Source organism: Fukomys damarensis, unplaced genomic scaffold (assembly GCF_012274545.1).
Source record: "Fukomys damarensis isolate Sample0158 unplaced genomic scaffold, DMR_v1.0_HiC HiC_scaffold_31, whole genome shotgun sequence".
NCBI classification, from domain to species: domain Eukaryota; kingdom Metazoa; phylum Chordata; class Mammalia; order Rodentia; family Bathyergidae; genus Fukomys; species Fukomys damarensis.
The window spans coordinates 24,399,062-24,425,324 of NW_022900943.1; the positions used below are offsets into that span (position 1 = coordinate 24,399,062).

At 41.3% G+C, this 26,263-nt stretch overlaps 1 protein-coding gene across 8 annotated transcripts in view; it reads right to left on the reverse strand.

The window, feature by feature from the left end:
• Prune2 (prune homolog 2 with BCH domain) overlaps nt 1-5,615 on the reverse strand; it is a 243,982-nt gene extending 238,367 nt beyond the window's left edge. For all 8 annotated transcript variants that reach the window (XM_033757733.1, XM_033757728.1, XM_033757732.1 and 5 more), the window contains exon 1: nt 5,414-5,615. In XM_033757733.1, the coding sequence (XP_033613624.1) occupies nt 5,414-5,449 (36 nt within the window). In that variant the 5' untranslated portion in view covers nt 5,450-5,615. The remainder of the gene's footprint in view (nt 1-5,413) is intronic.
• Between the last annotated feature and the right edge of the window lie 20,648 nt (nt 5,616-26,263).

A 26,263-nucleotide genomic window follows, 5' to 3' on the forward strand; every position in this document is an offset into this window, starting at 1 on the left:
TTTTTTTTTAATTGTTTAAAAAATCTGACTCAGGGACTGCATGAGTTCACCCCATGCATGAAGTCTGCAGTGGCAGAATTGGACAGAAAGTCTGGAATGCCTTCACCCTTCCACTCAAGGATTCTGAGGGGCTTGCCAGCCAGTCCCTCTCATGATACTAGCACTGGTGCAGACACAGCAAAATAGGCTGGGTCAATTTTGTGGAGAAGCTGTGATAGAAGCCACCCAACATTTGGAGTCTTCGAACCACACTGAGAAAGACTTTTGGCTCTAACAAATCCACGTTTTGCTGATCCACCCAATTTTGCAGAGCCTTTGTGCCTGCCTTCCTCCATTCATGCAGTAATTTAATGAATATGTGCAGATGCCAAGCAGTCGTGGGTAACAACCAGCCTCTTTATTTTGTTAAGACATTTTGTGTTAAATTCATACCACTTGCAAAGCAGTACAGTGTGCTCCTTGATCTAAATGCTGTTCACCTTCTAGCAAGCCAGTTTGGCATCCTATATGCCATCATCAGTCCTGTTTTTGATTCAGACCTCCAAGATTCTGACTACCGAGTCATTCATTTTTTATTGGGCCACTACATCTTTTCATGCTGTGTGCGGGACTCTTGCTTTATGCCTTCATTTATTCTAAATACACTTAATAAGCATCAGGCATTCACCAGACCCTGCTGATAAGATAATAAACAAAACCATAAAGAAAGGCTGGTCCCTACTCTCATCAAATTGGCATTAATCAAACATGCCCAACAGGGACATATTAACAAACTAAGATTAAATGATCTAAAAACTGTATTTAAAAACTTCACTTCAACTCAGGTAACAGTTAGGGCCAGGTAGGAAGGGCTCAGTTGGCAGAGCCTTCCTGTCTTCACTTTGTTTGAAGAAGAGATGTGGATTATTTAAGCCAAGGGGAGCAGGAGAAGATGTCAGAAGAAGGTGAAGAGCAAGGTCAGGCTGACAGTGTCGTCAATTCTCCAAAGAGCAGTGGGAGGTGATGGTGAGGTTTTAGGGAGGGTGGGAGAGGTGAGAAAGATCCTTTCAACATTGAGTGCCTGATACTCTCACTCCCTCTGGCAGCAGTGTGAGAGCACTTTGCAGGAGACCTGTATGCTAACCACTGTGGTCACCTGGTGGCTCCGTGACCCCTGGGTTGCACAGGATGAAGAAAAACATGGCGAAAGAGAAACTCCATAAATTATAATGTAAGGACAGGCAGAAGAGACCAGCTTGGGACAAGTGGAAAGAGCAGCCAGTGTTCCAAGTTCTGTGCTAAGGATTATGGATGTATCAGTGTGGCTTTACAATACATCTGCAAAATAAGCACCATTTGTCAGATTAAAGACCCACTAAGAGCTTAATATTTCTAACCCAGACTTTGTGGGTCTGACTTTTCAGGGCAACCTAGAGGCTCTCAGAAGAGCTTTCAAGAAGATCACCATTCCCCAGAGACCAAATCCCAAAGCCAGAGGATGCAGAAAGACATAGATTTGAGAAGAGGCCAGAGATTTTGGGTAGGCTGCCTTGCTAACTCTGGCAGGACAGCCACAAGTGACTGTGCCAGTTGTATTTTGAACAAACCCAAAGCACGTCCTTCATAGCAAAGTCCACGTGAATGTTCCTTACTCAATACAAAAGCCCTGCCCCTCCACTGTTTCCCTTCAAAATGGACTAAACTCAGCGATTCTCCCCATGATCCCAGGGTTCAAGAAAAATCAGTCACCCCTTTTAGTAACTTCCATTCAAACCCAGCTGTTTCTTCCTCATTTTGTGTGTGTGTGTGTTTTGTTTTGTTTAGTTTTCTCTCTTCTGGTAGCATTCCAAGGAGAGGTAGATGCAAGAGGAGAATAAAGCCTCTACCACCAAGTCACCATTGATTGCAAAGGCATCCAGATTTGTACACCAAACCCAAAGTGATATCATTATCTGCTCCAATAAATGCTACACAGAGGCAAACAGGTTGTCACCTTTTTTATTAGATGACAATAAAATGCTCCCCAAATGACAGACTAATGAATGTCCCATCTCACCTGATCATACATGCTTCAAACCCAAGCTGCTATCTGGGTTACAGTGAACACTTCTTTTCCTTGGAGATGGACCAATCCTCTCTGAGATCTCCACACTGAAAAAGTCTGGTGCTTTTGCAAAGGACCTGGGGCTGGGCCAATCCTCAGCTGCTGGTCTGGATGCTTCCACAGTGAGAAATGGAGCTGACTTCAGGACTAATGCAATAACAGGCTCACTCCTCATGGGCCCCTTCTGGCTGACACCACACTTGCAAAGTTGCACTCATAAACACTGGCAGGAAGCACTGATTCTCCAGTATTGTCCTTAGTTTCCAGTGGAACAAGCGGATCTCATGGTCTCTAATTAGAATGAGCTTAGCTCCTCAAAAGAAACTGCTTTGCAGTTTCTCCACTATTAGTCCTTCCCACAGCAGCTCTTTAAAAGGTACCTTTAAAAGACCCTTTTTATTGACATGCACCTTCTTCTGATATGAAAGGCAGGAAGGATACTCTCCTCCACTTTCCAATCAAGATGACTACTGTGCAGGCATGCTGCAGGGGTTTTCTTTGTTTTCTTTTAAACTGCATATCCTATATCCACTCCAATGCAGTTGTTCATTTAGTTATGAATGAGAGTTCTTGTCCTTATGCCACATAGCACAGAATATAAGTTGACATTTAAGTCACCCGGAATACTTCTTCTATAGAAGTCCAAGTATTGACTAATAACCATTGCAGATCAGAGCCCTTCGCCCACAGCTGACACCACTGAAGTGGCAGATGCGTTCCCTGGACTGCAGTGGTGACTCTAACCTCGCTTTCTCTTGGAACACAGCATTCCTGGGACATCAGTGTGTCCTGTATCCTCCAAGTGGCAGCTGACAGCCCCCTCCGAGGCTGGCCCATGACCTACATCTTATGGTATGTGGGCCACAGTGCTCCCCACCCATTAACAGCTGCTTGAACTGCATAACTGGTGGTGTTTGCTCATGAAGGGGGTGCTCCGCAGCCAATCTACCCAGTGTGGGGCTCCTGGCATTTGGCATATGTTAGATATCATCTAGATAAAAAACTGAAAACTGCTAATAATTTCTAAATTCTTTTTTTTTTTTTTTTTTTTTTTTTGGTACCGGGGATTGAACTCGGGTCCTTGCGCTTTCAAGGAAGACCACCCAACCACTGAGCTAAATCCCAGGCCCATAATTTCTAAATTCTAATTCTAGCTCTTGGCTTGTTGTGAAGATCAGCCCAATAAATTTCTTCTCTTAAAATGTTTTCCAAAGAACTAGCAAAGTTTTTAAATCCTGCCATTCTACTATGAATAAAACTCTCACAAATGAATAATACAATTATTAACATTTTTCTACAAAGAAAAGATTATCCTCTAAAGTAAAATCTTATGGCTACTGAGTGTGAACATTGCATGTTAAGTAAAATTCTTATTGCCTAAAGTACTTATCAGGAGAAATGTGTGACTAAAAGTGACCAAAACACCTTTGAGCTGATTTCTAGCTCAAAACCTACTCCAAGAAAATAGAAAAATAATTATAATTGTTCTCCTGGCTAAGGCAGGAAACTGGTAATAGAATTTCAAACAACTGCTTCTTCTTCTTTTTTGTCTTTTTTTTTAATGATGTAGAGCAATTGCTCGTCTAATGAAGGGACTCGGTAAATAAATTACACATTACTTTCAACTGATTACTCTGAAATAGGGAAATTTTTATCCCAGCAATTGCTCTTCAGAAATGAGACAAAACTCTTCCTCACATCAGATCTAAGAATCTAAATCTTTCTCATTAAAATGTTGGTAAAATTAATGCTATGGGAGTGGAGCACAGGTGCAGTCCAAAACTCTGTATTTATTCTTGATCACCATTCATTTTTCATCTCCACATACATACACAAAGAGCCAGAACTGACTTAAATTTTTGAACACTTCTTACCCATTGCTGGGTACAGAACAGAATGAACACTTAAATCATCAGACTTGCAAAATAGTTACTGAGTTTCTATAACAAATATTTCTGTTCACTGAGCTCTCGTAAAACTATCAGGAGGTCAATAAACACAGAGACAATCACAAACATTCTCAGTTCTAAAATCTCCACATTCAACTCTCTGGGAGGCTGATGATAAAAAGCAAAGTACCTACACAGCGTCAATCAACTCTAATGGTCCTATAAAGGACACTTACAGTTAGATCACTGTGAGATTCCCACTTCCAGTTGCACTGACTGGAGGTCTGGGCATCTTCAGGCCCTCCCTTCCCAAGCTACCTTTGCAGTGCAAAGGTAAATAAGTTACAGTGATTACCCCGCAGATATCCTGCCTTGTAATTAAGACGTCACCTTAAAGCAGTCTTTATGTTTTAGCTTCCAAGAAAGTTTGAAAGGTGAAAGGCATCATAAATTATGCATTGCTTTTTATGCCAGCCCTGTAAACAGCACTTTCACTGTTCATTAAAGGTATGACCTGTAACTGGGCACAGACTTTTTTTTAAATGCCAAAAAAGAAGCATTTCCATTACCTCTATTACTGCTACACTGGAGGGCCAAAGCAGTTTGTAATTAGGAAACAGCTAGAGTCTGTTGTTCCAGAACATGTAGCAACTGTCACCACACACACTGAAATCATCACAGTGCACTGTTTGGATGGTGATACAGTAAAACATACAGTGGACATGCTGTTCTTCTCTCAGGAGAACAACGACTTGGTGAATCCTACGTCACCAGCAACAGTTGGGTCTCTCCCCCTTCTTCCCCTGGCCCAGTTTATAGATATGAACGAATATTAGAGACATAATATACTCTAGAGCATCCCCAATTCCTGCCCCGGAGCAAGCAAAATTCAGGACTCAGACAAACTAAACCACACATCCACCCTACCCACACGCTGACTTTCTCACCTAGGTTTTTGCCGCCTCCAAAATGCCCTTGGAGATTTTGTTTTTTCACCGTATCCATCTCACATCCGCAGAAAGCTGGGCTCTTTTTCTCAAGAAGGACCACGCCCATCTACTCCCTATCCTTCCGGAGGTAACTATAATTTGGGCTAAAATTCCCTTTTTCTAAACGGCAGGCCAAAGGGGCCAGAGCCGGACTCGTGCGACCCAACTTCGGCCAGGCCGATACCACACCCCGCTCTGCACTTTGGCTGTGGTTGGAGGATTGAGGAGACCGATTGCAGGAAGGGCTGAGTGGCACAGACTTGTTTCCTGGGGATAGCTCGCACACTCTGACAACTAAACGGCAAAGTTGTTTCTTTCTCTTCTATCGCAACACCGTTCTTCTCCCTCTTTTCATCAGCATGGGCGCGCGCCCTCGCACACGCGCGCACACACACACACACACACACACACACACACACACATACACACACGGCCTTGCTCTCCCAACTTACCAGCTTAGACCTGGCGCGTTGCAAAAATTCTTCCATGTCTTGGCAATGGGTTTGGACCAGAGTTTGGGGTGTGGGTTGAGGAGGAGGAAGATCGCGGGTCCTGCCCCGTGGCAGGGTGGCCGCAAAATGGCCAAGAGCAGAGACCGGCTGCTCCCTCTGGCCGCTCGGAGGCGGCTGGAGGCTGTGGCTGCGCCCTGGGCTATTTCGTTGCCCCAATCGCGGGCCCCGCTGCGGCCTCCTGACGTGGCGCGCCGAAAGATGCTGCAACCATGGACAGCGCCCAGAAGTGCCAGCCAAGTGCAAGGGGCTACTGCAGAGGGAGGTTCTGCCGCAGGCACCACCGCTCTCTGCGAGGGAAGGTAGGAAGAGGGAGACGGCCCCAGGAGAGTCCCCTCCCCGGCCAGCGCCTCCCCCAATCGCGGGCCCCGCTGCGGCCTCCTGACGTGGCGCGCCGAAAGATGCTGCAACCATGGACAGCGCCCAGAAGTGCCAGCCAAGTGCAAGGGGCTACTGCAGAGGGAGGTTCTGCCGCAGGCACCACCGCTCTCTGCGAGGGAAGGTAGGAAGAGGGAGACGGCCCCAGGAGAGTCCCCTCCCCGGCCAGCGCCTCCCTGGCTGGCTGGCAGGGCCCAGAGAGCTTCAGCGGTCACTTAAGGAGCTGATCTGCTGGCCTGGCTGGAGACGCACTCAGCTAGTTTGGCCCGAGGAGAGGGTGGGGGAGGTAGTGTTTAGCGAAAAGCAGTACGACCTTGATAGATACTAATCCGAGGAGCAGGAGGGAGATTGCAGGGGCAGCATCTTTCCTTTCTACCCTCAGAGCATACCCACCCAGCAAAGGACCTCCGCAGTTCACTCCAAATGAATGGATGGCTCGGGTCCTAATGAGTAGCTGCGCCCTTCTGCAGTCCCCATGCACTCTCCTACGTGTAAGCTCAGGGCAAGCTAAGGTAATAGAACCTCGCTGCTCAAAGTGTGGTCCTCAGACCAGCGACATTTTTCATATCACCAAGCTTGCTAGCTATACTTCACTGTGCCCCTCCCCTAAACTACTTAGTAAGTGTCTGTGTTTTCACAAAGTCCTTCGATGATGTCTGTAAACATTAAAGTTTACAAAAAACAAACAAACAAACTTAAATCTGCAGCTATGAACCTATTCTAAACTGTGAAGTTTTAAGTCCCCTGGCCTTACTAGCTCCCCAGACTCCTTCCTACAACTGGGCTTCTGCATATCTGCCTGTAAGAAGCTGATCGTCCTCCCCTCAGCCCTCAGGCTTTGACTAACTTATTCTCCAGCTGTGGGCATCATGAAGTTGTCTCCGGCCTGGCTGCACGTTCAAATCACATCATAAAAACGTGATGCTTTAAATACTCATTCCCAGGCTTTAAGTCAGTCCAATTAAATCAGTATCTCTGAGTGAGAGGCCACAGCACCGATGTGAGCAGCCCAGGCGTGAGACTGTAGTTCTCAATGAAATTCATCAGGTTTCTGGATCACTTAATAAAAACATGGGTTTTTATACCTCATCCCCAGAATTGCAGGCTTCGTATATTTGGCTTAAGCATCTCGCAAGTGTTCTTGCCTAATCATCTTCTCAGGTTGCCAATGCTGCAGAGCCAGGCACCACAATTTGAGAATGAGTGACTCAGAAGTTCATTCTCCAGGAAGCCTACCCTGACATGCTCCCTTTCCACTTCAGGTTGAACCAATTGCCCCATCCACATTTTCTTCCTATAGCAACTTGTATTTTTTTACTCTGTGAAAAATTACCCAGCTACTTGCCTGTATGTTCCAGGGGACTATGAGCTTTGTGAGAACAGGGACCTTGCCTATCTCATTTACTGATGGACCCTCAAAGAGGATATATGCCTGTGTCCTCTAGAGATCGTCAATAAACACATGGTAATGAACAAATGTACATATAAAGGTTCTTTGCCCACTGATTCTGACTCTGTTTCTACCTGTCATTGTCTATCTTTCTATGTTGTGTATCTACCTGCCTCATGACCCAATTATTTTTTTTAATTCAGAAACTAATGAAAAATCAGCAGAGTCTACAGATCTGATTAGAGGAAGTGATAGGAATATGATGCCCCGGGTTACATTCCGGTGAAGAGCCACATAGAAGTTGTAGATCCTATCTGCTTTCTTTGCTGACACAAGTAATTTAAAACCATCCAGGTAAAACAAGTGCTTTGTCAGCCTCTAAGTCAGTAGAGGTGCAAAACAACTCAAGTAAAAATCTTGAGAAAACTTCCTGAGCATTTCTCCTTGCCTATGAGTGAATTCATTGGGGAATTTAATGTCAATCTCATAATATTGTTTTATTCCCCTGTTTTTTATTATAAGCATTCTTGATATTACACATCCTTGAATTTAAAAGATTTTTGCTGATGGTCTCAAATTTCAACATCTTGCCTACTTTTCCTCCACCAATGATATCCCTCCAAAAGTTTACCGAAAGTTACCTCCTCTGTGAAGCTTTTTCTGATTTGAGCATCTGTTTTAGTTTCATGAGAAGCTTGTAAAAATTCCCACAAACTCAGTAGCTTAAAACAATACAAGTTATCATCCCATACTTCCATTGGTCAAAAGCCCATAGGTAACTGTGGGCTAAAGTTCAAGTATCTACAGGGCTGCATTCTTTTCTGGAGGCTCTAAGTGGGGGAACTACTTACTCTGTCTTCTCCAACTTCTAGAAGCTGCTCACATTCCTTGCCTTGTGGCTCCTTTCTTCATTTTCAATGCCAGCAACAGTGCATTTCTGACTACTCTCTCAACTTTTTTCTTCTACTTTTTAAGGACCCTTTGAAATTGAGCCTATTTGGATAATCTGCGGTAACATCCCTATTTTGTGATCAACCTTAATTCCACTTGCAACTTTAATTCTCCTTTCCCATGTAGCATAATATATTCATAGGTTCTTCTGACTAGATTGTAAACGTCATTGGAAGGCCATTATTCTGCATACCATGCCCTAAGTTATTTAGTGGCTGTCACATTTCCCTCCTCATCTTTTTTTGCAATTTGATAACAGCCATAAAGCTCATGCCTTTAACTCTAGACATAGTGTCAACCATACCTGTGCAGTAGAATCACCAGTAGAGGTCTGGAAAGCCATGATGTTCCAAGCTCCATTTCCAAATATTCTGCAGAGAGGGGCCGAGGCATCCAGGTAATTTTATTTGTAGCAAGAGTTGGGGTCCACTACTGATGCTACATAAATGTTCACTTTCCTACCAAAGGAAAGGGAAAAGGGGTACAGGACCTAGAGGCCTCTTCATTACTCTCACCACTTGTGACCAAATAGTCTGCAGTCTTCTCCCCTTTAAAATGCTTCTTTACATTTCATTCCTATTATAAGCATTATCACTATAATGCAAGCATTTGTGCTTGAATTTAGTGTTAAATTTTCTTTCTAGAGACATTACACTGTCCGCAGAACAATCCATTTCCTCTACTCTTTTTACTCTCAGATGTCTTGATTCCTGCACTCCTCTCTTTTGAGACTTGTATCCGGGCTTCTTTCGCTTTATAACTAATGATCCTGAGTAGATAAGTGGAATGGCTACTATAGGCCCCTCTCCAATTCATATGTTAAAATTCCAAACTTCAATGTGATAAGACTATGCGGCGGGGCTTTTGAGAGTAACTAAGCTCAGATGAGGCCATGAGGGTAGAGTCCTCATGACAGACTTAGAAGCCTTACAAGCAGAGATACAGTGGATCTCTGGCCCTCCACACCTCCATGTGAACACACAGCAAGACAACATCCGCAAGCAAACAAGAGGACCCCCTCCATCAGGAACCAAACTGAGCAGCACCTTGGCCTTGGCTTCCAGCCTGCAGAACTGTGAGAAAGATATGTCTGTTGTTTAAATCCCCTACATGGTTTATGGTATTTTAGTACAACAGCTTAAGAAGACTCTTACAATGATAGTCCTTAAAAAAAAAAAAGCAGGAAGAGATATTAAGGATCATTTAATTCCAAGGCCCAGAGTACTTCAGGGTCCTACTGGGGCTGACAAAGGTGCTTAACACAGAGCCAGGACTGGGACTCATTTCTCTTTCTGAAACATTGCCTATGCTCAGATAGGCAGTATGTTTAACCAGGATGCATAAGGCATGACCCTTGCCCTTAAGAAATTCACAGAATGGTCACTATAACATAAGGAGATAAATGCAGCAATTGAGAAATATGGCAGAACTGATAGTACTTGAACAAATATGATATAGTAGCTAAAATCTATACAGTAAGTCCTTGATTTACAAATATTTGAGTTGCAAACTTGCATAATGTGAATGGACTTCACATTATGAACATTCATAGATGTGAGCAAATCCTGGAAGTAGCTCACATGTCTGCTGGTCACTGTCATGGTTACCCTGCTGTGTGTTTGCTACAATGTGTAAGAGTGTACAGTGGTGATATAGGAGATCAGGAGGACATGGCAAAGCTGGCTGGGGAAGTAGGCGTGACCTGTGACAGTTCCCAAAGCCCTGCATGTGGACTTCTAGCAAAAACTCAGGCAGGTTCTCAATAGTATGGCCTAGCCCTGACATCAGCCTGAGGTGTGTGATCCCAGCACCATCTCTCAGGACACGTATGTAGAAATTCTCACAGATTTGGTCAGTATAAAAAGACACAGACACCATGAAGAACCTGCTATCTTAACTTCTCATGGTAGCCCAGGATGCATTTCCCAGACACAACGTGTACTTTTATTTTTGCTTTTATTTTCTTTTTCTCTTGTTCTGCCCAAGTTCACTCTGCAGAGCCAGTTTCTCCCATACCACGTCATCCCTCACCTTCTATAGACTTTTGGCACCATTTTTGGCTTGTCTCAGCCAGTTCTTTGAGATAAGAAGAACCTGCAATCTAACTTCAGAAGGAGAGGTGAGCAACCCAGAACCTGGTAACGTTTAATTGGGGAACCACTATTAGAAGCAGGCTATCTACCCCATAACAGTAAAAGTCAAGGACTTATTCTATTTTGGGGTATGTTTGGTATTTATGCTTTATATTGTATATTTGTGTAAAATGTGTATAAGAGTCGCTGTCAGACTTACAAATCAACCCAACCTTATGAACACCCTCCCACAACAGAACTCATTCATAAGTGGGGAACTTACTGCATTCTCATCTTTATTCAGTGTGACAGATTAACGTGGCTATAAATACTTTGACATTTCTCCCCATGAGAAGTAGGGTCTGCGTTCCCTCTCCGTGAATCTATATATGACATCATGCCCATTTAAGGACCAGGCTTGAGTGATCACGCAATTGGCAGCATTTCCTCTTATCTTTTGCAATGCAGCCCTTGGGACATAGCCATCACACTAGGAGGAAGTTCAAGCAGTCACAAAGAGCAGCCCACACAGACAGGAGCTAAGGACCCCGGCTAACAGCCCAGTTGCCAGTTATATAGGTAAATTATCTTAGAAAAAGAGCCTCAGGACTCATTCAAGCCACCGCAGCTAATGCTACATGGCACAAGATTCAGCTTTCCTTTCTGTGCTCTGCTCAAATTCTTGACTCTCAAAATTGTGGAATATATTAAAATGAGTATATTATAAACCTTTAAATTTATGGGATATACTATTTACAGGCTAAGGAACTTTGAATGTTTTTCTTCCTAAGCTTCAGTATTTTCATCAATAATATAGAAATAATCTTCCCTCTTACAATTGTTATAAGGGCTTAATGCAATAATATATACAAAATGCCCAATTCCTAGTCAGTAACTGCCATTTTGGTCATTGCGAAGCATCCATTAAGGAGAGGAGAAACTTCGCACCTCATCTTCAGGGTCTCAATGAAAAGGACTCAACAAGAGAGAAATCTCTAGGTCAGCAGTGGAGAGATCAGCAATGACTAAAATCAGAAACGATAGAAATCATCTGATTATGATTTGTGTCTCTCCTTTATCGGGGAACACCTCCTAAGATTGTGCTCCTTTGGCAACCTGTGCTTCACGTGTGAAGAGGCCTGTTTCAGAGAAAAGCACTGCAGATGTCTCTCAGTAATAACCTATCTACCTGCACTGGTGAATTTTAGTTCATTAGCATTTGTGTCTTTTATATTCACAAAGTACCACTCCATGTGCCCCTCGGGCTTTGGGTGTTTCTTTTACAGGCTATCAGAGCAGTGGTGCTCTGCACCCACCTTGAGATGCATTCACTGCTGTTAGCACCGCCTCAAAGTATCTAGTTTCCCTTATCAGAGCCAGCTCCTCTGGCTCACACCAGCATCAAATCAGAAAGCCTAGAGCTGAATCCTGGCTGTGTATTTGGGGCAGATTAATGAACTCCTCCGATCCGCAGTCTCCCACCCACAAAGTGGAGGAAATAATGTGTGTCCTATTTCCTGTGCAAAATTGTCATTTTAAAAATAGAATGCTAGCATCCTTACACATACAGGAAAATGTTAGCAATGCAAAGAAGAGTAGCAAGAAAATATTTTTAGTTTAAAAAAAGCAACTGGCCTGTGCCATCCTTTTAAAAATGAAATACAACTGGCATGGCTGCGCTGAGTCACATTTGGGCACGTTTCCAAACCAGCCACCTCACTGCCCAGCTACCCCCTGACAAGTAGGGTCTCCTGGGTGCCACCATGTTCACTGCTTTTAAATTATTTCTTGTGACAGAAGATGTTCAAGAAATTATATGCCCTGTTGAACTAAATTTAAAAGTATTTAAAGCTTGTTTCAAAAATGAGAGCCAGAAACAGAACTGTGCTCTTCATAAAGCTTTTGAGCAACTTAAATATCTGCTTTTTGCCTGGTGGATGGTCAAATATTGCCTATTTAACAAATAATATTAAAAGAATTTATGTCTTTACATGTGCTTTTTAAGGATGTAGAAGTTTGTTAAAGGTTGGCTTTGTAAGACTTTTTTTTAAAGGAATTCATATACTAACCATCCTCTCTCAGCTTCCTTTAAGAAAGAAGAAAGAGGAGTTATTGAAATTCTCAGTGAATACCAGGCCCCTGATCACTTGGAAGAAGGCCTTCAGAGTCCAGTGTCCAGGGTTTGAACAGGGCACACGCAACTTGCATCATTTCTGGGCAGCGCAGACAATTTGTAGAGCAATAAATTTAATTTGAAAGAACAGAGGAGAGGAGAAGTCTGACTCTGTGAGTCGTCAAGATAATGAAGCAGTGACCACCACTTTCAGATCTACAGCCTGTTAAAAGATGAAGGAGGCAGCCTTAAAATCACCCATTGCTCTCGAACTGTATATTAAGCTTGGGAGTGCTGCGTTTTGCAGATTCTCCCCCTGTGGACAGGTATTTAGTTCCCATCCAAACAATATCACATATTGCAGTTACAGAGTGCTATGGCTTGAGTGTGTCCTTCACAGTTCCTTGTGTTGGAAGCATGGTATCCAATATTAAGTACTGGAAGTTGGCACCTAATGTCCAATACTAAGAGACAGTGAAACTTTTGAGAGGCAGGACCTAGTGGGGGCCAGTTAGATCATTTGGGACATCTGCCTCAGAAATTAGTCCCAGAACAAATTACTTCATGTGAGATTGAGTCCTTTATTTTATTAAATTTATAGTTGCATTTTAGGTATACAATACAGTTACATTCATCATTGGGATCTTGTACCTCTACATGACAGGTCTTGGTCATTATTTTTCCCCATTCCCCTGCCCTCCCTTCACCCCCTTCACCCTTCCCTGTTTACAAAGATCTTTTTCCTTTTTACTTTTCCCCTACCCCTCCCATTTCCTCTCCTCCTTTAGGACTTTTCTTCCTATTACACAATACTAATTATACATTTTGATCCTTATTACCAGCTGTTCCTCAAGTTCTTATAAAGGATCAAGATTTGCCTTCTCCACCTGCTCCCACCTTGTGATGCCACGTACCTACTACACTCTGCCACAAGACTGCTGCCAGAGCAGAGCAGATGCCAATACCAAGATTTTGGACCTCTAACACTGTGAGCTGAATAAACCTTTGAACATAACTATCCAGTTGCAGGTATGTTGTTATAGCAACAGAAAACAGACTAATAAACAGTGTAAATTTTAACTTATAGTTTCATGGTGAATTTCCATTAGGAAACTATTTACCAAGAAAAATGGAATGTTAATGATTTCCAAGTCTCAAGAGTCTACTAACATGATTTTTCATCCCTGAAACAAGGATGTAAAGTCCAAAATAATAGGGACTACAATTGGCCCTATTTTAGAGATAAAGCAACTGAGGCATTAAATTGTTTACTGACGTGACTGAAGATTGAAATCCCAGATTCTAAAGCCCATGTCTCTTTCTTTAAAAAGATTAGTGCTTATTGAAGTTACTCTGCATGAAATATCATTTTAATATTTTTAGTTTTATCAGTAGCATTTATTCCTTGCATCAGATGTATAAAGCAGGTGCTACTATTATCCCCATTTTAAAGATGTGAAAACCAAGGTTAAAAATGCAGTTTTCACTAAATTATCCAAATAATAAGTATCCAGACCAGAATTCCAACTCCGGTGACAAGGTCCAGAGCCTAAGGACTAAACGATTTGCACATTTCTGCCAGTGCATTGCCATCCACTGCCCACTGTCCACCTCAAAGATAATAGGGATATTGCAGAAGGAAAAAAGACACACTCTACTATTGCTTTCAGTCCTTCTCCTCCCCAGTACTGCTTTACTACACAGACTTCACATCTGCTCTTTGCAGATGTACCGGAGAAGTAATTGTAAAGAAATGGGTGAATGTTCCAGAAGCAAGAACATCATAGTCATTTAGCATCCCTGCATTGATTAATGGCTCAGCTAAACAGTTGCTTCTTCCCCACAATGCACTTCTTTATCCGTTCTCCCCTTCCCATTAAGGGGGGAAATGCCATTTAGCATGATTGTGATGGAACGCTTAAGCTTTAGTCCTTTGCATAGTGACTTTTACCATCTCCAGGCCTTTCTGTTCTAGCAAAGGGAACAGATTTGTGCTCCCAACATTAAAATTCTGTGATTACAAAACTGAATCATAAAGTCATTTGATCCACAAGGAATGTGAAAAAATGCAGGACGAAATTAAGTCTTATTTTCAATAAAAAGCCTTTGAATGTCTTTGTAACTTCATGTGCTTATGTAGAACTCAGAAAGATTACATTTAAATGGCATAAAAATATTTACTTGCCAAAAAAAAATAATCAAGTATTTAAAGGAACATCAGTTTAATGCTCAGTAATTAAGAAATATAAATCAACTAGTTTAGAAAGAGAAAGCTTAGCTAGCAGGATTTGTTGAAGGTACATGTTTTCTTATGTTTCCAAATGCTAATATCCCAAGAGGAATTATCTACAGGAAACCTGAAAAAAAATAAAAGACTCAAATTTCAGGTTGAAGAATGCTAAATTATTGTCTTAAAGATCATTGATCTCCCTTCTGCTGCAGTAGCAATATTTCTCTAAGAGAAAAAAAAAGGTATTCAGCATTTAATGTGTTTCCAATAATATTATGTATAAAATAGTAAATTAGAAACAGATGTGTTTTGGGCTGGGGATTTAGCTCAGTGGTTTAGCTGCCTGTATCACAAGCTCAAGGTCCCAAGTTCTATCTCTGGTACCAAAAAAAAAAAGAAAGAAAGAAACAGATGTCTTCTGAGACTGACTTTCTGAGACTATGTAGCCCAGGCTGGTCTCAAACTCAGCCTCCTGAGTGCTGGAATTACAGGTGTGCGCCACCACTCCCAGCTACAAATGTCTTCTTTTCTTTCTTTTTTTTTTTTATTGAGTTTATTGGTACATTTTAGGTATACAGTACAGTTACCTTCATCATTGGGATCTTGTACCTTTACATGACAGGTCTTGGTTCTCATTTTTTCCCTTGTCTCTGCCCTCCCTTCACCCCCTCCTCCCCTCCCTATTTACAAACACTGTATTTCCATTTTTTCATTTTCTCATATTTTTTCTTTTCCCTTATTCCCTTTCCCCTACCCTTCCCACTCTCCCCACACCATTAGCCCTTTTCTTCTTATTTCACATGGTCAACGTATTTACACATGTGTGACTTATTTATTTCACTTAGGAGTATATCCTCAATATGCATCCATTTAGCTATAAATGTCTCTAGTTTCTCATTCTTTATGGCTGAGTAGTACTCCAATTTATAAAAAAACACATCTTCTTTATCCAGTCTCTAACTGATGGGCACATGGGCTGTTTCCAAGTTTTAGCTATTACAAACTGTGTCGCTATAAATATAGGTGAGCATATGTCACTCTGATTTGATTCTTTTAATTCTTTTGGAAAGATACCCAACAGAGGGATGACTGGGTCAAATGGAACCTCTAGTCCCAGCTCTTTGAGGTATCTCCATATTGATTTCCATAGTGGTTGTACCAGTCTGCACTCCCACCAACAGTGGAGAAGGGTTCCTTTCTCCCCACAACCCCGCCAACATTTGTTGTTTTTTTGATTTCTTGATAGCAGCTATTCTTTGTGGGGTGAGGAGGAATCTCAGTGTTGTTTTACAAATGTCTTCTTAAAAAGTCCCACAAACTGTTAATTTCAATGAGAACAAAAGAATTACTTGCCTGCCGGGTGTGGTGGCGAAGGCCTATAATCCCAGCACTCAGGAGGCTGAGGCAGGAGGATCCCTGTGAGTTCGAGACCAGCCTGGGCTACATAGTAAGTTCCAGGTCAGTCTCAAGTACATAGTGAGACCCTGTCGCAAAAAACTAAAAAAAAAAAAAAAAAAAAAAACCAAAAAAAAAAAAGAATTACTTGCCTGCCTTACCCTACTCTAAATCTTCACATCATAAAACCGCTGAAGTTCCAGAAGGAAAGGAAGAAGTACTCCAAATCCATAACACAGAGCCATGGTATCCAGTTGGAGCTTCTGTCTTATGCTATAGTTTTCTCAGTCTGGGCATCATAACAAAAATCTGCTTCCCAGACAACAGCCTGTCAAATTGTCCTTGACCAGCCTGTGGGAGGTGTGGGCCTCCCGTTCCTTCTGTCTCCTCTCATGAAAATACTCCTGGAGACTTAGCTCAGAAATTTGTTAGGAACAGATTCTGCCTTCTCTGGCGACTGGAGTCCTGCTTCCACTCCAGATACCTACGATTTTACTTGTTTTCAAATGAAAGAGAAATTCTGAAAGCAGTATTAGAATGTGGGCTCAACAACAGGGGAAGGATTCTCTACTGTCCCTCCCAAACTTCAAGAACAACCTAATGTGGTCATTTGCTTATTTAATGAGAAATTCGCATACATCCATTTCCTCTCAGAAGAATTCAGTTGAAAAATTTCATTGATGTATAAACCACAAGAGGAAAGCCACTGGTTTTTGGAAAATGTCACAGAAACCACCAAAAGCCATCCAGTCACAGTAGACAGCTTTGAAGATGGCAAATGTGTTATGTCAAATGCTGAATCATCTACCAACTACCCATTTATGGTCATGAGCATCCACATCTCCCACCTGGGGGCCTGTAAGGCTCCAGAGGTCAGGGCATCTGTCTTGCCTCCCTCTGCATCCCCCTGTGTATCCAACAGTTTTGTTCCAGGCAGGCCCTCAAATAGTTGTAATAAATCTTTGCCAGTTTTCTCTAGTTGCAGCCCTTATGCAGAGAAGCTACCTATCCCCAGGTAGGAAGAGAAAGAAATCATATACTTTTGAAATGTTTTATTAAGTTTTACCACTTGGTCAAAATAGTGGATTTCCTTCATAATCAAAGAGCATCTTTCAGAATCTGACTCAGACTACTGTAGTACTGGAAACATGCTAGACGGAGAAATACAGCAAATCGTTAAAACCAGGATGACTGCTGGCCATAAGAGGAAAAAAAAAGCTGGAAGACAAAAAAAATATTTTAAAAATAATCTCAAGTATAAATCTGCTAATTGCTATTTCAGTTCCTCAAATATTTGCATATGCAAATATGCCCATTCAACACTGAATAATTAAAACTGAGGCAGAGAGTTGAACTACGCACACAGAAGAGGCAGCCTGGAGTAGGGAGAACTGCTAGGGGTAGGAAAGGGTATGGGAAACCTGGATTCTCCATGAGACAGGGAAGCACAGTAATGATCCAAAGACCCTAAGAGTTCTAGAAAGGGACAGCTGCAAATGTGGGAAAGACACACAGATGAAGGGAGGAAGAATGCAGAACTTTTTGGTATTCCCAAACAGGTCCATGGCAAAGTCCTGGACGTAGAAGCAATGTTTTTCAAGCTTCTTTTATGTCCAGGTGCCACACTAGGACACTGGAGTTGCACATAGACCTGCAGTCTCATGGAGATTTTGGGTAGAGGAAGACAGATGTTGGGCTCAGAACACAGTACTCCAAAATAGGGCCTCTTAAAAGAGAAGACAGCCAAAGCAGGAAGGTCTCTCTAACCTGCTCTTCTTTTCCATTCAGAGTCAATTTATAGCATGCATAAAATATGACTCTGGGTAACATGTTCTTGTATACCAGCCTGTGAAACCTAGTTCAAATGCTTTTTTTAAAGGAAGTTTAATTTCCATGAGCAGGAATATTTTGACTTCTCTACCTGTGGTAGCAAATGAACTGGTTTCAAAGAACCAATGAATTTTAGGGCTTATATATTGAGTGCAACCCCATCTCTGTACACACACACATACATTTTCTTATTCTACTGATAAGAAAACTGAGGTTTGGCTAAGAGCATGCAGGTAGAGATAAAGTGGCTCCTCTTACATGCCTGTCAGGTAGATGAATATTATATTCTCACATAGGAATCTCTTAAAAGTAGCTCCTTGTAGGGGCCGGGGATTTAGCTCAGTGGTTCTGCCACCTGCCTTGCAAGCGCAAGGATCCGAGTTCAATCCCTGGTGCCAAATAAATAAATAAATAAAAGTAGGTCCTTGTAAATTCTTCTGGGAAAAACCTGTAAGCAGTGTTTGAGAAAAGAAGCACCACTCTATTCGGCTAGATCACCAAACCTAGTTGTGGTGTAGAAATATGATGGGGAAGGGCATTGAGTGCCTTGCATACCCTAGGATGCAGAATTCTAGAGATCTTGGCTCTCACTATGCTGGGCTGACTACTCTTCAGTGAGCATTTCTCATAGAATAATACCTTCTTAGAACTAGATAACTCAGTGGCCCATACTTTCACTCCTCTGTAACACAAATGAAACAATTCCACCAACACAGTGGTTTACTAGCTACTGGGATCGGGGTCTCAACACACTCAGGGACTTAAATAGAGTACAGGGAACAATCATGGAAAGTTAGGAAAAGGGCTCCAGCAGATTCTGAACACTTTCTCTTTCCTCTCTATGTGTCACCATATTTGATATCCCTTGCAAATCAACAGCAATGTATGCCAAAACAATCCTTTAAAAGGTTTTCTAAATAACAATTTTACAAAGTACAGGCACTCTTTGGAATTGTCACATAGTCATGCCAAATCTCTGCAAAATTTGGTTGTCCTTCTTGGACCATATTGACCTTCTTGAATACAAAATATGTCCAAGTATATCCCAAATTGTTTAAATCTCTAAACAAACAACAGAAAAAGAGCTTTAAATAAATGCAGATATTACAAATATCATCATTAGGATGATAGATCACATCTAGTAGATATTACTGTTTTAAGCACCAGTATAGATTTGGAGGTTTAAAAAAATAGACTACAAAACTACTAGGACTAGAGATCTACACACACTTTCCAATAGTGTCCTAACACGTGTTTACTAGTCAACTCTAAAAAGAAGGGAAAAAGCTCTGACTTGTGACACTCACTGATTTCCACAGCATAAATAACTAACTGGTTATAAGACACCAAGGCGATGTAAATAAACACAAAGCGGAGAGGATGTGCAGACACTTGACTCTCTCATCTCTGCTACAAGGCAGCTCCCGCACCCCATTCAACCTTTCCTGTGTGTGTGTGTGTGTGTGTGTGTGTGTGTGTGCGCGCATGCGGGCGTGTATGTTTTAAATGAGCCCACCTTCTGAATCAAAAGCCTATCTTAAGAATGTTTAATCAAAAAAGCATGAAGAAATGTATAGCCAAGAGTATTTGGCACAAAGTATCAAAAATTGGGGGGAATAAAACCTCATTACTCATAGATGCTCACAGATAGTTCCATAGTAGTGCTACACCTGGGTGCTCTCAACCCCCAGCTTCATAGGAATCAAGACACAGTTGAGAAGGAAGCAATGTGGGTTGCCAATCCCACAGCAGCCTTCTGCTTTCCCACCTTCATGGCAAAGGTAGTTGCTGCCTTAGCTGGTAAGCTCTTCAGTGTCCTGGGAATCTTCCATAGACTCAACTAAACCATGCTCCATCAGCTCCTCCACTGATTTCCCGTACAACCAATTCTTTGCATTCAAAGTCTTCTGTTTAACATAAGCAGAGAGATCATAATGTTAAAATAAATCAAGCCCAGATGCTTAAATGTCTCATTGTTTCTCCTATGTGAGAAATCCACAGTATAGATAAATTAAGGAGCAAAATTAAAGACCAACAATAGGAAACTGGGAGACAGATCTTTTGCAAATGGGAAGGGGACCAAGAGATGGAGGGAGGGAAGGGGCAGGAATGAGGAGAATGTGATGTCAATAAAGAGAATTAAGATTTGTTATGTCCATGTACTAAGTCTCCGTGATGAATGTAATCATTATGCTGCAAACATGTACTAATAAAAATAAAGGGGGCTGGGGATGTAGCTCAGTGTGAAAGCCTGGTACACTCACAGAAAGTGTGTAACAATCCCCAGTTACACACATAAAAAAAGTGAAATTACCAAAAATGAGGAAGATACAGCATTAAAGAAGCACAAAGAAGACACTTTGTAGTATGGGAGCTAAAACGAGAAGGTATCATGTCAACCTCAGCTGACAAAGGGCACGTGAGTGACTCAAATTTCATCACCCTGAGCACATTTCCAAAAGATCACAAAAGTGCTGTAAGTATTGGTATAAGGACCGAGATTCATAAATGTGAATGTACACATAGTGAGGGCTGCTGTACCATGTTACAGAGTCACTGAGGGAAGAGTGGGTCTTTAAATGACATGTGTACAATGAACACTTAGCACATAGTTCAGTAAGTGTTTCTACTGTGACCACTAAAAATAAATAAACAGAGCTCGTTCTCCACTGCAAAAGAATCCCGACTGATATATTATCTATTCTTACACTATTCCAGGAAAGGCAGGTCTCAGCCAGGAACCCTTCCTAGAGACTTTACCTCATCCAGCAGGCAGCTCTAACAACTCCACTATTGTCTCATGACCAACCATCTTTACCATTGTATTACAGCCTTTAACCACCTTTCATTAACCGGGCCTTCTCAACTTTGAGTTTTCCTCTTAAATTGAATCAATGAGTGATAATAATTTGGGTGGGTTCAGGAAGTAGGGGCTGTTTTTAAAAATTTAAAGCTATTGTATAAGGTAATGTCTCTTGGCCTTCTGAAAACAATTTTAAAACTTACACACAGTAGAGACGAAATATATATTGGTAGACCTCAAGAACGAAGGACATTTACTATGGCTCTCATAAAGAGAGATGAATTTCAAAAAGGTTACGAAAGGTTTCAGTGATTTACTTCCATTGATTTGGACCCATTATTCTGAAAGATACTCTTTTTTTTTTAATATGACTCCTCAACTATGTGAACTTTTCCAAAACTGCAAAGCAAAGCAAGTGTCAAATAGGCTTTCAGATTTTTCAGAAAGAATTTTGAGGTTTTAAAAAAAAAAATAAGTCACATATTTCATACTTTAAAAATGACTTGTTATAATTTCTGTGTATGTTGCTGATGAAAAAGTGGTAGGGAAAATCATGTTCCCCAGAATTAATTGTGAACTAAGTTCCATAAGAGTTAAGCTACTTTTTAGGGCTCCCCCCACCCCCAGTCTAAGCTTTCTGACTAGTGCTTTTCTTCTTCACTTTTAGGGCTTAGACAGGACTCAGCAAAATTTTTCCAAACAAAGCCAGATTGGTAGTCTTAGATGCTTTGTAGGCCAAGACTTTTGCTGTAACTATTCAATTCTGCATAACAGATAAGCATGGCTGTGCTCTGATAAAACTTTATTTGTGGACACTGACATTTGGATTTTGCGCAATACTCATATCTCACAAAATGCTACTATTCTGTTTATTTTTTTAATCAGCCACCTCAAAATGTAAGCATCATTGTAACCTCAGACCATACAGACATAGGCAGTATGCCGGGCTTAGCTCTTAAGCCCATTTGTTAATCTCTTCCATAAATCTGGCCCTGTCCCTTCCAATTTATCTTAAAATTCTCACTCTGATAAAGGCTCCGTTTCATAGCCGGGTTGAAGGTGTTGACTTCCAAATGCCAGTGTTTCCTAGGAGAGAAGGAACACATTTTCTTTGTTTTTTTCTACCCAGTAGTGCTCAGCTCTTCATAGTCTAGCTGCCACCCACCCTTCTATCTTCAGCTCTTCCTCCCTCTACCCACAAGCTGGCACCACACATTATAACCTATCTCTAGTCTCTTTTGACCACTCGCCTTTCCCTAGCTAAGTCAAGTCGTTGCAGATCTCCGCAGCTCTGTCCGTGTCCTCTAACCAGTGCAGCTTCCCCCGTGTCACCACTTCACAGATGTTTGTTCATTCTTTAGTTCAGGGTCATTGTCCCTCAGAAAAGCGAGCTGAGGACAAGGGCTGACACAGTCAGCGGGCACAGAACTGAGTCACTGAGTGCACAGGCCCAGGCAGAACATGTGGACCGGTGAGTCAAGTGGCTCTGGAGAAACTTGGCATAGAATAGAGTGAACCAACCACAAAGCAACAAGGACAGAAAAAGAGGAGGAGGAGATGGTAGTGAAGAAAAAGCAGCTTACTTCTGTCCAGAAGAATGGGAATAATTTGCCATTTATCTCAACAAGCATATGTTCCTTGACACAGAAATTTTAGGGACATGTCCTGCCAGCAGCACTCAAAAGTTCAGTCTCTACTGGGCAGATGCTTAATAGTGTTGCCACCCTTTTAAATTTTCTTTTTTTGAGACAGATTTTCTCTGTATTGCTAAGTCATCCAGGCTGGCATTCATGGCAAATCTTCATAAAGCTAGCTATTGCTATCTTTAAAATCTCGGTTATTTTTTTATTTTTATTTTTCAGAAAGCTAAAATAAACTTTGAGACTGCAAAGGATTTTCTCATACTGAATGAATCTTAAGAAAGTGAAGGAAATGGACAGAGTAGTTCTACTAAGGAGGACAAAAGGACAAATGGAAAATAAAAGACAGTGTTGTCATTTTTTAAATTTTGCAAAGATAAAAAGACAACATGATGTAATCACAAAAAGAATAATGAGTCACAGCTTTGTTATCGTATGACCCATCTTCATCTGACCACTTTGATGATTAAAAAGCAAAGGTCCAGAATCCTAAAGTTTTAAGTGGACTATAGGGTTTCAGATCTAACGACATACAAATGCCAGCCTTTTATTTTTATCCCAATTTTACTAATGTTCCCTAAAAATGAAGAATGATCAGAGTTTAAACATGTTAACTATGTTTCAAATCTGTTCTTTTTACTCGATTTTGTCCATATTTTCTTCTCAAAAAAAAACCTGTTGAGCTATACCAGCTTCTAGGTCCTGGAATTTTTGTTATTTATCCTTGAAAATTAGTACAAGATAAGATAATTCCAGAAAGTTTTGCATTTATTTTCTGATCTGACAGCACCGTAGTTTGTACTCACAAAGATTTTCAGCCAGAATGTCTGAGTACATCTAACAGTTTTGCCATTAATGATCATTAGTGTCACATCCAAAACAATTCTGGTTGGTGTTATTTATTAAAAGCAATCAAAATATGCCATTATGGTCCTAATTACAATATTCAGATGGTCTTATTTATTTACAATAATAGTGATAATGCCAGGCAGCTGCTTCCAAAATAGGCATACGAAAACCATGAAACCCCAGTGCAGCGAATGAATCCTCAAGAGAAATGGCTGTGCTTCTGCTTATAGAAGGCTTTCTTGATCACAGTAATGAACCCTCCCAATCTATGCATTGCTTTTTTGTCTCTGTGCAGCAGAATAAATGAGATAAGTCACAAAGGATTGAAAAGCATTTTCTGTTCCACACAAGGTGCTTGGACATCATAGGCTGGGGCCTTATGGGTCAAAACTAGAACCACTGACTATGTGGTTCATAATTCTAGTTTCAGCTTGTTTTTGTGCTTTTTTTTTTTTTTAACATTCCTCATTCTCCTTTGAGATTAGCAAAGAATTTAAAACATATTGACTCTAATTTATCCATCCTTTGAGCATTTTGTGGTAGGGGCATTTCAAAGTCTGATCTTGTTAAGTTCATATATATTAAAATCTCAAAAAAGATAGATTCTCACAAAATCTGTTCTTAGAACTGGCTTTTATATCAGTATTGTTGGAACATTTTACAATAAAATATGTGATAAATGCCTATGTTATTTTCTTGGTTTATATTTTACACTATTTTTTTTTATTTTTGAAACTAATACACATACTTTTCTTTAAACATCAAAAAGTGAATTTTCTAGGAACAGGAAAAATCAAAGAGAGAGACAGACAAAGAGTCAAAGATAGAGACAGAGACTGAGAGACAGATACCCCAGGAAAACTTTGTAATCCTATAATCCATAAATGGCCAGGGTGCTCTCCTTCCATGAAGCCACCGGGGAGCCTATGTCCCCACTGTGATGCACCCAAAATACGGGGGTTCAAGGCCCCAACTTCATCTTTGGTGACATGTGCTGCTTTGTCGTCTGTACAGTCCTCCTTTCACCCTTCTAGGGAGACAATTTGTTCCCCAAATAACATCGCTCTCCAGTTTCAGCCTCCCACTGATTATCACAGGAGCGCGTCCTCCGAAAAGGATGGCCTCTGCTTTTGTAATCAGTGATGTTTATCTTCACCCGCTGGGATCGTATCATTCAATATGAAAGAGTGTCCTCTGCTCCAGAGTTTGGATTGAGGACTGGGGTATCGCAGGAGTCTGGGATCCCAGAAGGCTGGAGTCAGCTTCACCAAGTGCCTTCAATGGCTCAACACAACAGGCGGAAAATGAGCTTTGCATTCCCCTTGCTATCCAGGCTTCCTTCATTTCAGTCTTCGGAGATGACCAGTTTTTGAAATACAGCTATGCATCACTTAACCCTGGGAATACATTCTGAGAATTGTGTTATTATGCGAACATCTCAGGGCTCACTGTCACAGACATACATAATACAGGACGATCACTTGATGTGGCCAGTGATGCAATCCAGAGACATGACAAGGATGGGCTACGAGGTTGCAGCTAGTGTAGCACAGAATCTCTACAATAAACTTTTTTAATAAGTAGAAGGAGTCTGCGTTAAAATAATGATAACTGTATAGTACAGTGAATCATAGTGAAATCAGTAACATAATTCTTTGTTATGTACATAATTATATGTGCTATACTTTTATATGATGGCTGTAGGTTTTTTCACTTCGCATCTGAGAATCAACTCTGGATGTCTAGATTCTACTGCGAGCTGGAAATCCATACAATCCTGGCTTTTAAATACAGTTTCTAATTCTTCATTATCCAGTGGCGTTCCTCTTGCATATCTGTCCCTTCTTGTTTTTTGCTTTTTACAAGGACACTAGTCCTATTGGGTTCGTGCCTGACCTTCACGACTTCATCTAAACTTGGTTATATCTACAACTCCACATTTTAGCATAAAATCACATTTAGTGGTGTTGAGGCTTAGAACTTCAACAGATTTTGATAGGGAACATAAATGAACCCTTAACACTTGCTAAAGACTTTGTGGAAGATATTTGCTGGGAAAACAAATCGTTCAACCCAAATCAAGAAAAACAGAAGATCTAAGAAACCATCTATCTCAAGGAAAGTAGTAGTGAAATGTCAGGATGACATCTGGACATCAACTACACAGCAAACAGTCCACATGGGGGGATGGAGGGTGAAGCGTGGGACCTCTGAGAAGAGGAAGTGGAAGTTTATGCACCACTGGTAGAATAAAGGAAAAATTTACAGAGATAAAATATACTCAAAAGGTATAATTAAGGATATACACATAGGTATGCAAGATTTTTAAAGTAGCAACTACTTCCAAGAAAAGTAAAGTGTTACTCCTAAGATGGAAAACAGTCCTTTAAAACTATTTGAGTCTTCTCAATTAATAAAATACTTGGGTCTCCATGAGCAATATTTACACAATCCTAATACTGAAAACATTGACCCTTGATTTAATCAAGAAACTCTTCGGAAGGATGAAGAATGGAAAATGAGTGACATTTAAGCACAAAATCTTCAAATATCTTAGCTGGAAATCAAGAGATAATGTCAAAATAATAATGAACCAAGAAATATCATTATAAATATAATCTTAAATATATAGGTCAATACAAAAAGAAAAAAAAAAACATAGCTAAGACAATCAGTTGAGCTAAACCAGTGAGCTAAATCCCCGGCCCGTTACAGATACTCTTAATTTCTGGCCAGCCTTCCTGCCTGTGTGGATCTAAGCCCTACCTTGGCTGAATCCAGCTGGCTCCAAATGCAGCTTAATCTGATAGGATGTGAAAAGGCAACCTCCCCAAAGGAAGAGTAGTTGCTCTACTGAGTCTAGCTGATTGGCTGACCTCAAGTCATGCCTGGGGCACCAGAGGACTGTGGCCAACCCGCCGCCGATTCTGCCTTTCCTCCTGTGTCCCATGAGCATGGTCCGTCTGACTGATGGAATTTCTGTGCAGGTTCTTGGCTCCACTCCCTGCTGCAGTGTTCTGCTGTGATTAGGACCTATTTCTGATGCTCAAGCTTAATAGTTAGCAGCTTTCAAGCTCATCTAGGTCCTCTGGATCCCTCCTGTCCTCAGGGGTGGGCTGTGTTTCCAACAGTCGTCCTTCTA